The 15189-nt window shown below is 43.6% G+C and overlaps 2 protein-coding genes across 4 annotated transcripts in view; one reads left to right on the plus strand and one right to left on the minus strand.

Moving 5' to 3' along the window:
• Window positions 1-11894, plus strand: part of Rnf32 (ring finger protein 32) — a 36605-nt gene extending 24711 nt beyond the window's left edge. The window contains exons 7-8 of the mRNA XM_041640647.1: window positions 10880-11047; window positions 11646-11894. Of these exons, the coding sequence (XP_041496581.1) occupies window positions 10880-11047; window positions 11646-11894 (417 nt within the window). The remainder of the gene's footprint in view (window positions 1-10879; window positions 11048-11645) is intronic.
• Window positions 1-15189, minus strand: part of Lmbr1 (limb development membrane protein 1) — a 175947-nt gene that overhangs the window by 9363 nt on the left and 151395 nt on the right. Inside the window, exon 18 of one of the 3 annotated variants that reach the window (XR_005973314.1) lies at window positions 10967-10987. The exons of the other annotated variants lie outside the window; for them this stretch is intronic. The gene's annotated coding sequence lies outside the window, so the exon portion shown is untranslated. Of the gene's footprint in view, window positions 1-10966; window positions 10988-15189 lie in introns of those variants that run through there. 3 annotated transcript variants of the gene reach the window in all.

Consider the following 15189-nt stretch of genomic DNA (forward strand, 5'->3'; position numbering starts at 1 on the left):
AAGTCTTCAAAAACAAAATGACTACTAAAATTGAAGTACAGCTTGAGGTGAACCAGTATGTCCGGAGGTTTCCTGGTAGTAACTCCATTAAGAACAAATTCCAAAGCCACAATGAACAATGGCTCTAGCAAGGTTCCTTTGGGTGAGAGACTAGCTTTGTGATACAGTTAGCAGCATTCCAGAAATACCAAGTTATTCTAGGGAGACAGGAGGCCCTGTTTTCTCACATGCCTCCTGGCCAATCTTAACTGCACAAAATTTCAGATCACTAAACTCTCAGAGACTGAAGGTTTGAGTGTCAGAAACTGCAGATTTTACTAAGCAGGCTGTCGTGAATAACAAGGCGGAAGTGACAAGTTCTTTATCTGTGGAAGGCAACAATTATTTTAATCTGGAAATTACCACATATTTAAGATAGAGCTCCCTTTTCACCATGATCAAAGAGTAATGTAAATTCACTTTTACATTTTTAGTCAAAAAAGAAATTGCAAGTGACTAGGAGACGTAAATCTGCTGGCTCACTGCAGTGAGAGGTAGGTAAACACTGCAGTAAAGCAGAAGGGGCAGATGGCCCCTTCACGAGCAGTCACTGTGATCTGTACCTCATGGAAACCAGAAGTCGAGACTTTTAAAAAACAAAACACCATTTATTTATTTTGGTATCATGTAATTGCAGTTAAGAACAACAAACAAACAAAAGCCAATGTACTTGCATCTCCAGAACGACTGCGGAGCTGCAGCTTCGCTTTACAAAGCGACCTCATCCGTGCACCTTCGCTGGAGTGTGGGCAAAGCCTCTGCTGGGCTGGAAGCCGCTGGCCTAGATCCAACATAAAGTCCCCGCGGGAGAAAAAGTCTAATGAATAGAAAAGATCGCCCATTTGGGAGCTTTAAGTGTGAACAACTGGAGGAGCTAGTGGCCTTGAATACTTCATGTACTGAGATGAATATTTTCAGTATTCTAGATCAGGTTCGCTTCGGCCGTTCTGATTTCATAATCCATCTTACACACAAACTGTGGTTCTGCATTTTCCCTTCTCTTCCTGGGAGAGTTAGTGAAGCCCTTCTCTTTGGTTTTTAGCCACCTAAATTCTACAAACAAAATGTTGCCATACACTAAGAAGTTTTCTTCTCAAGGTAGCCTGACTGTAAAGTACCATTGGCACGCTGCTAGCAAAACAGAAGCAGGGCAAAGTGGTGTAGTGTGACAAGGCAGGTTCTTTTAAGCATACTGAACTTTTGTGGTAAGAACTGCAGAGGTCAGGTATTGGGTTTTGTGTTGGTGGGTGTCAGGATTAAAATTCAGTGAGGGAGTGTTGGACCTGTCTGGCTGATACAGTAGTCCTGGTATACTGACTTGCTTGAGATCTCAGATCAAAGGACCTGGAAAGGTCAGGAAAGCTGATGTGCTAATTCCCCAGCAGTGTGTACAGAAAGCCTAGAGTGGCCCAAAGTGCAGTGACCACTCCTTGGATGTCTTTGATCCTTATCTGGAAACTCTGCTAGCATCTGTCATATAATTGAGGTACAGTCTTTTATTGCTGCAATTAAAACTTTCCAAATGCACTGTGTTATCTTTGCCCCAGCTAAAGTCCAGACCATTGTTTGAAAGGTGAGGCTAACAATCTGTCAGATGCTGGAGTTGAGGGCCCAGCTCTCACACACCCCCAGCCTGTGACTTCTCTAGCGTTTTCATTTCCATCTCACCAAACAGCATAATGGTCCTCAAGTTTGTTCATTCCTTTGACTTCCTTTATCACATAGAGATGGCAAACATTCTGTTGCTAACTTGAAGTGGCTCCAAGCTGCAAGCCTGGAAGGATATTAAACCAGTAAAAGCTTATCAACTGATGCATTGATATGCTGTAAATTCCAAGCTTTTCATTTTGCTTTTGAGGGTGGCCCTAAGTCAACACATTAGTAAGCAATTTGCTGACATGAGATGGATCACTTAAGACTCTCCTGAGCAGACAGAGTTCACCTAAATGCTTTTGTTAGTGTTTTCTTTAATGTTTAGCCAGTAATTGCGAATGACCAGTAACTGTTTTACATATCAATGAAAACTCATGGTTATTAAATTTATCAAATATCCAAAATAGAAGACTTAAAAGGAAAAATATGTTAAGGTACTAATTTTTTCTAAATTGAATTTTTATATATTTTATGTGGAATTTTATAACATTAATGTTTAAAAACTAGAACTAAGTTGACATGTTTTTTTTGTCGTCCTTACCCTTTGAATTATGAAGGTTATCAACTCACATAAGAAATGAGGAAATAAAAATTTCTGAAAACAAGAATGTGACATTTCAGAAATATTTAGTAGTTGCTTTGAGTTGATTACAATGAGCAGTCACTAAATGTGTTGACTCTTTCAGTATTAACCGAGACCTCACCCAGGCTAGCACGCACTAGCCTACAGTTCTAACCCTGAAAAGATTACTGTTGCTGAGCTGAACACTAACTCTAAAGAGCAAGAGAGTTCTGTCTGCTCCCTTCAGAAACACACCCTGACAGACCTCCAGTATGCTGACAACCTCACATCAACATTGTGGTTTTCAGCTAAATACTGGTGTTTTTACTGAATTTTGCCAACAGAGGTCACTTTAAAATCTAGATAAGCTTTGTTCTTTTTCACCTTTTCCCTCCTCCAAGAAGGAATTTGTATTGTGCTGCTTCTAAATATGTTCATTTAGGGCATGTGTTTGTTCTCATCTCTAATCTTTTGCAAACCTAAGGTCAGCAGCGCTTTTCAGTGCTAAGGACCCTACGCAGATGAATCAGGTGCTTCCCTATATCTGTGGTACTCATCTGAGGAGATAAGAAATGTATACAAAATAGATATCAGCCGTCAAGAGCCAAAAGTCCAGTGGGTGAGTGGTGGAGAGATCACTTTCAGCAACACATGAAGTGCAGGAAGAGGAAAAACCAACAGCAGTTATTCACAGTACTGAGCAAACACATGGGCCACACCACACGATGTCTTCAAGACAGCCTTTCTGGTTAGTGGTGACCAATGACACAGACATGGGCAAAGCTGGTGCAGCATCAGCTCTGGCCTCCTGAGTTCTAAAAGATAGTACATGAAATGGATTAATAAAAATGCTGCAGGATCCCTGGCGCCAAGCAGAGGCAGTGAGCCATGTGGCAGCAGGCAGCGGGCCCTGAGAGCAGCCAGTCCCGGGCAAGGACAGCTGCAGGCCCCCTAGCAGTGGCTGGTCCAGGGCAGGGAGACAACACGGTGGCAGGCAAGAGACAGAGACATGGATAGGCACATCATGCAGAATAAACTTGGATATTTATTCAGGGGGTTATGGAAGGGAAGAGGGAGAAGGGGAGAAGAGCAGAGAGATGGGGAGAGAGAGAGAGAGAGAAGAGGAGAGAGAGAGAGAGAGAGAGAGAGAGAGAGAGAGAGAGAGAGAGAAGCCTCGAGAGGGAGACAGAAAAGAGAGGGAACGAACTCAGGTTGGAAGCTGAAGATCAGCCTGTCTCAGCATACAGGGGAGGAAGTGGGTGTGGCTTGTCTCTTAAAGAGACAGAACAGATCATTACAGTAAGTTATCCTCTCCTCACCTCCCAGGAGCCTTCCAGTCCCCAAGTCACCAGCATTGTCAGTGGTGGTCCTACTACTTTAGGAGCTCTTCATTAAAAGGACAATGTTTATGATCTTTGCTCCTCAGGGCAGTGTACTGTCTGTTAAATACTAGCTCAGTTTCTAAGCTCCTTTAACAAGCAGCCCCACAGAAATGGGTAAGCCTTTTCTTCTTCACCATGTAATGCCTGATAAGTGACAAAGTGAAATTTAGGTTGAATAAAATGCATTTAATAGCTCTTAACCATCATTACATATGAAAGTAATTATTTTTGTTTAAAAAAAGTCTTTTTATTTATTTATTTATTTATTAAAGATTTCTGTCTCTTCCCTGCCACAGCCTCCCATTTCCCTCCCCCTCCCCCAATCAAGTCCCCCTCCCTCATCAGCCCAAAGAGCAATCAGGGTTCCCTGCCCTGTGGGAAGTCCAAGGACCGCCCACCTCCATCCAGGTCTAGTAAGGTGAGCATCCAAACTGCCTAGGCTTCCACAAAGCCAGTACGTGCAGTAGGATCAAAAACCCATTGCCATTGTTCTTGAGTTCTCAGTAGTCCTCATTGTCCGCTATGTTCAGTGAGTCCGGTTTTATCCCAGGCTTTTTCAGATCCAGGCCAGCTGGCCTTGGTGAATTCCCGATAGAACATCCCCATTGTCTCAGTGTGTGGGTGCACCCCTCACGGTCCTGAGTTCCTTGCTCGTGCTCTCTCTCCTTCTGCTCAAATTCTTTAAAACTAACAAAGTTTATAAAATAGTTATTATTAAAAAGTTTAGGAAGTATGAGTTGTGAGTGTAAAGGTGATGTTACTCCAATTGGCAGTGAATTCATCTGAGACCCAACAGAGCTAAAAAATTGAGATTCTGCCTCAATAAGACAAAACAAAAAAATTAAATTTCAAGGAACAGTAAGTGCCATGAGGACAGACACAGAGATAGCAGAGAATTCTGAATAAGGGCTGTGTGGAAGATAAATTTAAACACAAATAGCCAGTGGACCCCTGCTGCCTTGGGCCACCTCCATGATGGCATGTTCACATGTGTCACAGGGTGGTAGGCAGCCTCTTAGTGGTGTGGGCTGGGAACTGGCCTAGCAGGCTACACAGGCAGTACCCACTGGGGAAGTGCTCAGGGACAGACCTCGGGATCTGCTCATGAATCAGTGTAGGATCCGGAGGAAAAGAGGCATACAGGTGTGGTCTTGTGACTTGGGCTCACATCCAAACTTAGCTCTCTTTGGAGCTGGGGAGGACGCCTTGGGCTTGCTGCTTGGGGTGCCTGTGAGATCTCAAAGTGAAGTGCTTCCTGGCAGCCAATGAGCAGGCCCTCACTCAGGAACAGACAGGATTCTGTCCTGCAGCGAGTCACAGGGTGCAGCAGGGAAAGGCCAGCAGCCAGCAGAGAGATGGAACACCGTGCCTGGGAAGTCCACTTACTCATGATCCCAGAAGGGAGCACCAGGAGTGCATGGGGGAGGGGGAGGCTTGTCAAGGGAGAATAGAAGGCATCCTAGACTAGGAGTGGGAACAGCTGCAGCTGATGACAGTCACGTGAGGGACACAAAGACTGTTTCCAGCTGATAGGGCCAACCCAAGCCAGAAATGAAAACACACAAAATTTTTACTACAAATTTTCTCTTTTCTCTGGCCTTTTAAATTGTTGTGATTTGTTGTTTAGAGTAACATTCTATATCATTAGCATGAGCTAATCACTTAGCTTTAAATTGTATGGTGTCTGTTTAAGTACAGATGTGAGGACTGAATTCACATGTGGAAGCCCAGAGTTATCATTTCCCGCCCTACACACATGCCCATCACTTCTCAGCCAAAGAGCTGCACTGTTAAAGGAGCTGCCTGCCCACCCGCCCGCCTGCCTGCCTGCCCTGTGGCCACACCACAATTTCAACATCCTGTGTTTGTGTCAAGTCTTTCTCCTCACCAACACATTATGCTGTGAACAAGATGTAAACAAGAATCCCAGAAAGGGAACTAACAACAGAGTGAAGTCACGGTGCCACCAGAGGCCAGCTTGGTGAACCAGTGAGTTTACTTAGGTTACTTACAAGAGGATGGATGACTCAAAGGCAGGTACATCACAGAAAGCCCAGCACAGCGTGAAGGTAGAGTCTCCTCTCCACAGCAGTCCTTATTGTTTATGGAATCTTTGGGGAGGGGGCCTTGTGAATGCTCAGTTTCAGGGACTTCAAAGAGTTGTTTACTTTCAGAGTAATGAGCTTCTCTCAGCACTGGGGGCACTGGTGAGCACCATCTTCTAGGGAAAAGGCCCTAGCTGCCCTGGCTGCTTTTTCCTTCTCCTTTCAGTGGGAGTGTCTCAGAGAAATCACAAATGGAGAAGGTGCAGTAGGCTCCACCTTGTTATTAGAACCAAGAAGGAAAGGTGAATACACAGGTCAAAGAGAACAGTCTGAAGCAGCAAAGGAAAAGGACTTTCCAGACAAAAGGACTAATCCAGACAAACTTAAGTGGTCAAAGGACCCTCAATATGACTTAAAAGGTGGGTGAGTGTTCTACCTAGTAATGCTGTGGAATACCTCAGGAGCAAAGAAACCCAACAGGGTGTTCAAAAAAACAGCACCTGCACCACACAGATGTCTCCGAGGTTCAACATAAGCCAAAGACTGGGCATCCTCGGGGGAAATGAAACAGCCTACAATGTGATGTGAACGAAAAGAAAGCTATGTGTAAGAGCAGAGTCCGAGAGAGACACGAGCTCAGATGGACAATGCTGTGATGACTCCAAAATGTCTTCTTGCGAGGAGCACCGACAATTGCATTCCCTGAAGGAAGAAATCTGCCCTAGATGGGAAGTCTGTGGTATAAGTAGTAAATAAAGGGAGAGGGAGTTATCTCACAGGCATTGAATCTGCCAAACAAGAATAACAGTGTGTCCCCAACAAGTTAAGTCAGAGAGCTCTAGTGTTGCTACACTGCACCAGAAGAGGATAGTCGGATGAAAGCATGAGAAGATCCTGGTTAACTTTGGAGTGTGATAATTTAGGCATGCATCTCTAGGGTAGGAGCTAGAAGGACAGAAGAGTTTTCACCTGTACGGCAATAGAGGAAAAAAGCTAAAAATACAAACTTTTTATTGGCCAACAGAGGTTTGTTTTGTTTTTAATGTGGGGACACTGAGATGGCTCAGCAGGTAGAGGCACTTGCTGTGTGTGAAACCTGGTGATTAGAGTTCAAAGCCCAGGACCTACGAGAGCTGACTCCCAGTAGCTGTCCTCTGACCTCCACAACCATGCCACGATGTACACACCCACACAGAAAATAAATGTAATAGTAATGTTTAAAGTGGCAGAACAAAAAGACTACACAGACGAGAACACAGGAGGGACACAGCTGGGCAGGTGTCAGCAGTTATACAAATGGAACTGATGAGTTGCAAGGACAGTATGCACACACCTGTGTGCAGTCACGCTCGGGTCTTATTCACAGGTGCAGTGGGTTCTCTGGCCTGCAAGCAGCCAGCCTGTGGGTCTCCAGGCTCCTAGGTACGTGGGAAACAGTTTCCAGGTGAGATGCCAGCTGCCGTGGGCAGCAGGTGAGCATGTGATTTCATCTGTCACTGTTGTGCTCCTCTAACATCAGTCTCCTAGAGTCTAATCAATTCTCAGCTCCTAAGATACTTAAGTGAACTGCCACCAAGCCCCTAGAGCTGTGGGTGGCTCCGAATGAAGTCCCTCTCCTGCCTCAAATGGCACAGGTGACTACTCATTAATGCTTGTCTTTCTGACACATCAGAGTCCCACACAGATGACCACAAGCACTTGGCTTTACATTCTGGGAAAAAGACAAGTCTGACCTGAGATGGGGTATAGTCATTCAAATGGAAGTGATGAAACAGTATTTGTGATTTGGGGGTGGGAAAAATTAATTTTATAAGCCTTTCAGTGAGACTAGGAAAAATTTTAGCTTTGTACATGTAGCTCCAATAGCATTTCTGTCACACAGTGGTGTAGTAGAACTCCTGGATCTTTCACTATGGCAAAAGACTGTAAAGTTATGAGATGTGCTGCCACGCGATGACTAAATACACCCATTTCCCAGCCTTTCTCACATGGTTCCCTTAACAGCAAATGTTTTTCCTCTTGCTCAGAGAAACCAAAACTTTTATAGCCTCATTGAAATCCAGAGAATGGTTCTCTTTGCCAGCCATCTGGAAGAGACTGTCTTCTGGACTCTGCAAGCCCTCTGTGACTACTGTTACTACCCACCTAAGCACTTCTGCCACTGTAAGTCCCGAAAAAGCTCAAACGGGGCCTAAAAAAAGCAGAGCAGTGATAGAAGCTGGCGATGCAGAGCCATGGTGTCCAGGATCTAAACTGGACACCCAGCATAAAAACGTGATCTCCTTTCTATGGAATATCCTAGTGGGAGTCCTTCTGTTTATCTTCAACTGGACAGCATATGAAGATTGGGTGTCATATGTAACTGCCTGGTCTGAAGAACCTAATCAAAATTTCTCTTCCTATCTGGAAAGGATGGCCCAGGAGGGCAATACTGGTTAAGGAGACTTAAATATTCTACTTGTTAAGAACAAACATCTGGTTAGCTGATCTACCTGAATTATAAAAGTATCTGTGAAATAAGAAACTCAGTATGATCAGAGAGTGCTCTTGTGCCTGTCATGCCCAGCTTTCATGAATACTGTTATAACAGTAAATATTGTAAAAATAATTCTTTCTCTAAACTTATTAATTATAACGGAATGCTGTGTGAAGCAGCACCATTTGTATACATTTGAACTTGTCTAGAAGGTGACTGTGAAAAAATCCCTACAATTATATTCTAAGTAAATAAGACCACGATTACAATGATATTTAAGCACAGGACCAATAATGTACATTTTAATACATGTTCTAATTAAGAAAAGTAAGTAATGAAAACTTACCAAAAAAATGAGTTGGGGCACACCACTATACAACTTTGTAAGCAAAACTCTTAACAACAAAAAAATCACTTTGAGACAAAGTCTCATATAGCTCAGGCTAGCTTCAAACTTCTGATCCCTTGTCTCAAGTCTCCTGAATGCTAAGATTATAGGTATGCACCACCATGCCTCCCTACAGTCTTAATACAAATCCCACTAAGTTTAAGGCAGTTACATTTCTAATAAGTAATATAGTACTCATACGACTTTGCTCTTTTAAAATAGAGTGACAGAACCTTGAGGAAAGGGCAGGCACAGTGTCAAACCTTTTGAACTGTAGAGGATAGAACACACAGAGGTCAAAGAATCACAGCAGGCATGTCCAGATGAGTCAGGAAGCAGGCAGACTGAGGTCTATTTAATGGCAGTAGGTAAAACAAGTGGGGAACTTGTGCAGGAATGTCTGCCCTTCCTAAGTGTGTGAACAGTAGTTCACTCCAGTGTGTGCCTCAAGTGCTGGAGTTCTGTGGATCCAACAGCTCCTGTCCATGCCATTAGGAGATGACTGCATGCCCTGCCACAGCCAACACCTAATGCCCAAGTCATCTGTCCTAAGATCAACTGCTTTTCTGTTTTTGTATGTTTTATAATTGTGTATGTGTAAAACTTTATAAAAGAACTGGGTTTAGAGGAACACTAGAGACTTATTTAAGGTTAACTTTAGATAGCATGCATATGCTGTCTCTGTTCTGAAACTACTAGTGTAGAACTCAACCTAAGTCCCAAGGGATCTGTTCTGTAGTGGGGCATCTTAGTTATCTATAAATAGATTATCTTTGCTTAGAAAAAGACTTTTTTAAAAAAAAATTTCTTAATTTTTTATTGAGCTATATATTTTTCTGCTCCCCTTCCTTCCTCTCCCCTCCCCTCCTACCCTCTCCCATGGTCCCCATGCTCCCAATTTACTCAGGAGATCTTGTCTTTTTCTACTTCCCATGTACATTAGATCTATGTATGCCTCCCTTAGGGCCCTCTTTGTTGTCTAGGTTCTCTGGGATTGTGACTTGTAGGCTGCTTTTTTTTCTTTCTTCTTTTTATTTTTTCTTTATGTCTAAAAGCCACTTAGGAGTGAGTACATATGATATTTGTCTTCTGTGTATGGGTTACCTCACTCAATATGATGATTTCTGGATCCAAGATGTCATTTTTTTCTGCTGTGTAGTACTCAATTGTGTAAATGTCCCACATTTTCCTTATCCACTCTTCGGTCAAGGGGCATTTAGGTTGTTTCTGGGTTCTGGCTATGATGAACAATGCTGCTATGAACATAGTTGAGCGTATGTCCTTGTGGCACAATTGAGCATCCTTTGGGTATATACCCAAAAGTGGTATTGCAGGGTCTTGAGGAAGGTTGTTTCCAAATTTTCTGAGAAATTGTCATACTGATATCCAAAGAGACTGTACCAGCTTACACTCCCACCAGCAAAGCAGGAGTGTTCCCTTTACCCCACAGCCTCTCCAGCATAAGCTGTCATCAGTGTTTTTGATCTTGGCCATTCTTGCAGGTGTAAGATGAAATCTCAGAGTTGTTTTGATTTGCATTTCTCTGATGGCTAAGGATGTTGAACATTTCCTTAAGTGTCTTTCAGCCATTTTAGATTCTAGAGGAAGATTTTTAAAGTTATTGGGCAAGGACTGTTTCAAATTGTGACCTTAGAGCTTAATGGGAAGAAAGTAAGAAGACAACCCTCCTTGCTTGGATTTCCTCTTTTCTGCTTATACTAAGATCATCTACAATCTGGAGCCATAGCTTCACAGGCCGATGGGCAAAGCATAAGCGCGGCTAGCTCTAGTCCCCACAAGCCTGGCAGCAGTGCCAAGAGGTTATACACTGTGCGTGTAAGCCCTCTGAAAGATTCTAATTCCCCCCTCCTGTCAGCTTTAGTCCCATATACTAACTTGCTAACTGCTGCAGAGAAAAGTATCTTTTTACACATCCCCAAACTATTAAGCTGGAATCCTGTGAATTAGACCAACAAGAGATCTATTAGCAAGAGAAAAGTATAAGCACTTATTTAATAAAGTCTCCTGTAACATGGTCCCCTTCTTACAGAAACAGACCTGAGTCACAGCTAAGCAGCAGTGAACTGAGCTTTCTTTCACTGATGAAGAATGGAAAGTACCAAAAAGGAGACAGCTGAGGACAGTGAGACAGGCGGCTTGGCCTGGTCTGTGCTAGGTTTCTCTCGGGACCCCTATCCTCAGAGATGAGGGCACTCCTGTTGCATTACAGTAGGGCCTCATGACAGCTTCTGAAGGGAAGGGAAGTCAAGTTCCTCCTTCAGGAATGGCTTTGCCCTGTCATTCAGATGCTCCAGCCTGTGCCTCTGTTCTCAGTTCACAGAAATCAGCCACCGACTCTTGTGCTCATACAACACCAACATCGATGAACTCTTCTCCGAAATCGACCTCTGCTTGGCTGTGAATCGCAGCATTCTTCAGCAGCTAGACGAAAGATGTGGCCATGAGATCACTGAGGAGGACTGGGAGAAAATCCAAGTGCAGGTAGGCTTCAGCCCAGCTTCCCTGCTGCCAGTGCAGAATAGACTGCAGTCACAGGTCTGTAAAGGGTGGGAGCCTCGCATGGGGACACCCAGGGATTTGCCATGAGCTCAGTGATGACCATCAAGGTCTTTCATTTTGAAATGTTAAAGTTCTAGTTCGATGGTAAGTGTTAACAATGAAAACCCAAGAGGACAAGCCTATGCTTCCTGTCCTCCTCCTATATCTGTAGTAACCTAAGGAAGGAAAGCAGGGCTCTGAAGTGACTTGATGTCAGATGCAAGGAAAACTTAAACAGAAAATTGGGCGTTAAAAAAAGATTAAAATATAAATTGGGAATGTTTTACCTTTTTAACAGTATCAGCCAATTTTTTTTCATTTTAATTAAAAGGCATCATTTACATTATTAATGCTCAGTATTTGTGTTTTAAAAGGCTTACTATAATCTCTACACCTCACATTTTAGACATTTGTCAATGTAGTGCCCATTTTCAGAGGATCCATGTCTTGGGATATAGTTCTCACTGAAGGTCTGAGTAACTGTGGAATGTGACAGGACAGTCAATGCCTATGACAAATTCATATCTGCTTTGTGCTGCAGGCTGCTCACCGGGAGATCTACGAGTGTTCCATCTGCCTGACCCCACTCTCCTTCCACGGTGACTGCCGGCAAGCAGCTGTAGGAACCAGCGGCCAGCGGCCCCGCGAGACGGTCCTCCTGTCCTGTGCACACCTGTTCCACCATGCCTGCCTCCTGGCCTTGGAAGAGTTTTCCTTGGGAGACAATGCTCCTTTCCATGCCTGTCCTCTCTGCCGCTCCTGCTACCAAAAGAAAATTCTTAAATGCTGAATTCATGTTCAGGAAGTTAAGACTAAAAGGGAGTAAAAAGCCTACCTTGTTTTTGGATGAGCTGTGTGAGTTTTGGGTTGAGTACTACACTGCTGTCTGTCCTTTGTGATTGCACGAAGGAGATAAAAGGGCCCATCTAACTGTCGCCCTTATTACATAAAAAGCAGTTTGTGTATTGTGAGTTTAGTTACTTGAAATAAATGAGGAATAATGTTACTTAAAATATAGTGTCTAACCAACAACCTGGAAACTGACATTCTTATCCAATGCATACAAATGTTCCCTTGGTTTTTATGTAATAAATTAGTAGTATAGTGAAGTACTTTTAACATGTAAACTGAAAAAATAGTGGTGTTCAACATCAAAACAGGATAAGTCAAATGTTAATGATGGTGTACAGAATCCCGAGACAGACAACTGAAAATCCCTGGAGCCTGCAGAATTGGTGCCAGTGCTCTAATGTCAAACCCCACAAGTGCTCAAGTCCCTGATATGAAATGGTGAGTACTTCCGTGTAGCTGGCATACACCTCACCACATCCTCTAAGTTAAAATGCCCAGTGTAGTGTAGGTGCTCTGTGGACAGCTGCTGCACTGTATTACTTAGGAACTAAGGACAGGAAAAAGAAAAAACGTGTGTGGGTGTGAGCACAGATATAGTGATTTTCTTAACTCTCTAAACCCCAGGTCGGATACAGAGCACTGGTGCTAAGATTGGTGGTGTACATAGTAGTTAAAGAGCAGCTCTGCTCAGTGCCCTGGCCACTGGAACAGATAAAGACCCATCCAACAGTATTAGTAATGTGGTAATCAATGCTGGGGTGTCTATCCTACAGACCCTTCGAGCTCCCTGGTTCTTTCTGTCTCCGGATTTTAAGTCTCTTTTGCCTGAGTCTGACCAGGGAATCTCTTCTCTTTGAGGAAGAGCCTGTTGATGACTGTGCTGGGAGGCAAAGTGTCCACGTGAGACAGAATCCCAGGGAAGGGACCGGTATTGGCTCAAGAAAGCAAGACCAAGTTCTCAGCATAAGGGAGATTTATTTACCCCAGAGGGACAAAGGACAAGGAATAAGAGACAAAGACAAGAGATAGAGGAGAAGGCAGAAGGGGAAGGGAGAAAGGGAGAGAGGGGTAAGAAGGTATATATGTCCCAGAGGGACAAAAGACTGCCTCTGGATAGAGAGGAGACTGACATGGCCCATAAGCAAATGGCAGTTTATGAGTATAAAAGGGAAAACCCTGTGTTAGGAGGAGGGGTTTAATTTTAATTGGGTATAAAGGGGGCTTTTCATTGCTTTGATAGGTGGATCTTGGTAGTCAGCCTCAAAAGAAGGAAGTGACCAAATAAGGGAATGGACCTTGATGGTTAGCTTTAAGAATGTAATCTAATGGAATAGGGAAAAGGGCAAGGCCTGCCAGAGCCATGTGTGCCATGCTTAAGCTGGCTAGAGTCTTCACCCAGCCTGGATGGAGGCACAGCAGTGAAGCAGGTAGCAAGTAAAGGTACATGCCAGGGTTCAGAACTTTCCCCTACACAATGTTTTAAATTCATATTTATATAAGTGTTTAAAATTCATATTTATATTTATCCTTTTGAAATGGCTCTTTTGGTTTATAATACAGATATATAATTTATGAATTAGTATGTATATGTTAGGTTATGCTCAAAAGTTCTTGATTAGAGACATACTATTGCATTTGGAGACTCACTTTAAACAAGAGACAGAGACAAGCTGCATCTCAGATACCAACTTTTCCATTCAGAAAACTCAGCTGCAGCTGTCACTACATGTAATGGGAATGCAGCAAGGATTCCAGCAGTCTGACTGCTCTGACCTTGGAGGGAGGCCATTCACAAGCTGGGATGGCACTGCCCTCCCAGGAACCTGTGAATGTCAGAAGTAACAGAGTCTATTTCTACTGACACAGGAACAGATACCAGTTGTTGGCAACAGGTCCTCGGGTTGAAGTACACAGGCATCCACTTCATTGGGGTTCTGAGGGCAGGAAATATTCTAGTGTTGAAGGCAGGGTCTCAGGTAAATTTCTAATGAAGTTTCAAGAGGACAGTGCAAACTTTTACCATCCCATCATGTCTTTAGTCGGCTGTCACAGGGAAATTAGTGCCCCGACTGGGACACTTTATGCCAGTAAGGTCCAGAGGTCACAGAATCCCATGTGCCCAGCTCTCAGTGTGGCTTCTTCCTCAGAGCAGTCTTTATTGTGATGAACTGATCTCTCCCTTAGCTTAGCAGATGCTCAGCATCCTTCAGGATAAAGCCTTCTTCTCACTGCTCCTCCATTTTTTACTTTAATAATACTTAGGCATGGGTTGTAGGCAATTATGAAGTCATTTTTTCTTCCACACTTACAAATTTGTATGGTTGCTGCTTCATAGGCCCTAACCCATCCCTAGGCACCCTCCTCATTAACTCATGAACTGAGTAAGACCCTGCCCAGAAAATGTGTCCTCAGGGCGTTCACACCAGAAGCAGTCCCATGAGCCAGCAACAGGTTTTCTAAGTCTTTTGCTAGGACCTCTTGGAGCAGTGGGAGCTATAGAAGTCTATAACTGATGGAGGTGGGTCTTGTATCTTATCTGTTGCTTTCATTGGTTAACTAATAAAGAAAACTGCTTGGCCTGATAGGACAGAAAATTAGGTAGGCAGAGTAGACAGAACAGAATGCTGGGAGAAAGAAGCCAAGTCAGTGAGTCGCCATGATTCTCCCACTCCAGACAGACACAGGTTAAGATCTTTCCTGGTAAGCCAGCTCGTGGTGCTACACAGAATATTAGAAATGGGTTAGATCAATATGTAAGAGTTAGCCAATAACAGGCTGGAACTAATGGGCCAAGCAGTGTTTAAATGAATACAGTTTCCGTGTAATTATTTCACGTAAAGCTAGCCTTGCGGAGCTGGGCGGGAACGCAGCCCACCGCAGCTCCTTACAACATATAACAAGCTGGGGTGGAGTCTGACCTTAGTAAATTTTGTAGGGCTCTTTTTTCCTTTCAAAGCACATGAAACAGCCACATCATTATAAAACTGCAATGTTGCATGGTCCTCTACTAGCTATCCTTACCACTCAGCACAGAGATGATGATTTGGAAATGGGTTATAGGTTTTTGTTTTTACTTTTTAGTACCTTCAGTTCCTACACAGGACTCAGTGTCTGGCCCTGGGGTTCCTGGGGTCAAAGCCGGTACCAACTTTTCAGGTTATAACTACTAAGTTTATTCTGCAGTGTAGCCAGAGCTGGAACTACTTCAGGCTTCTTGAGTCCTAAATAATTAC

Source organism: Microtus oregoni, unplaced genomic scaffold (assembly GCF_018167655.1).
Source record: "Microtus oregoni isolate MIOR12 unplaced genomic scaffold, Mior012 000064F_ref0000363, whole genome shotgun sequence".
Lineage (NCBI taxonomy): Eukaryota > Metazoa > Chordata > Mammalia > Rodentia > Cricetidae > Microtus > Microtus oregoni.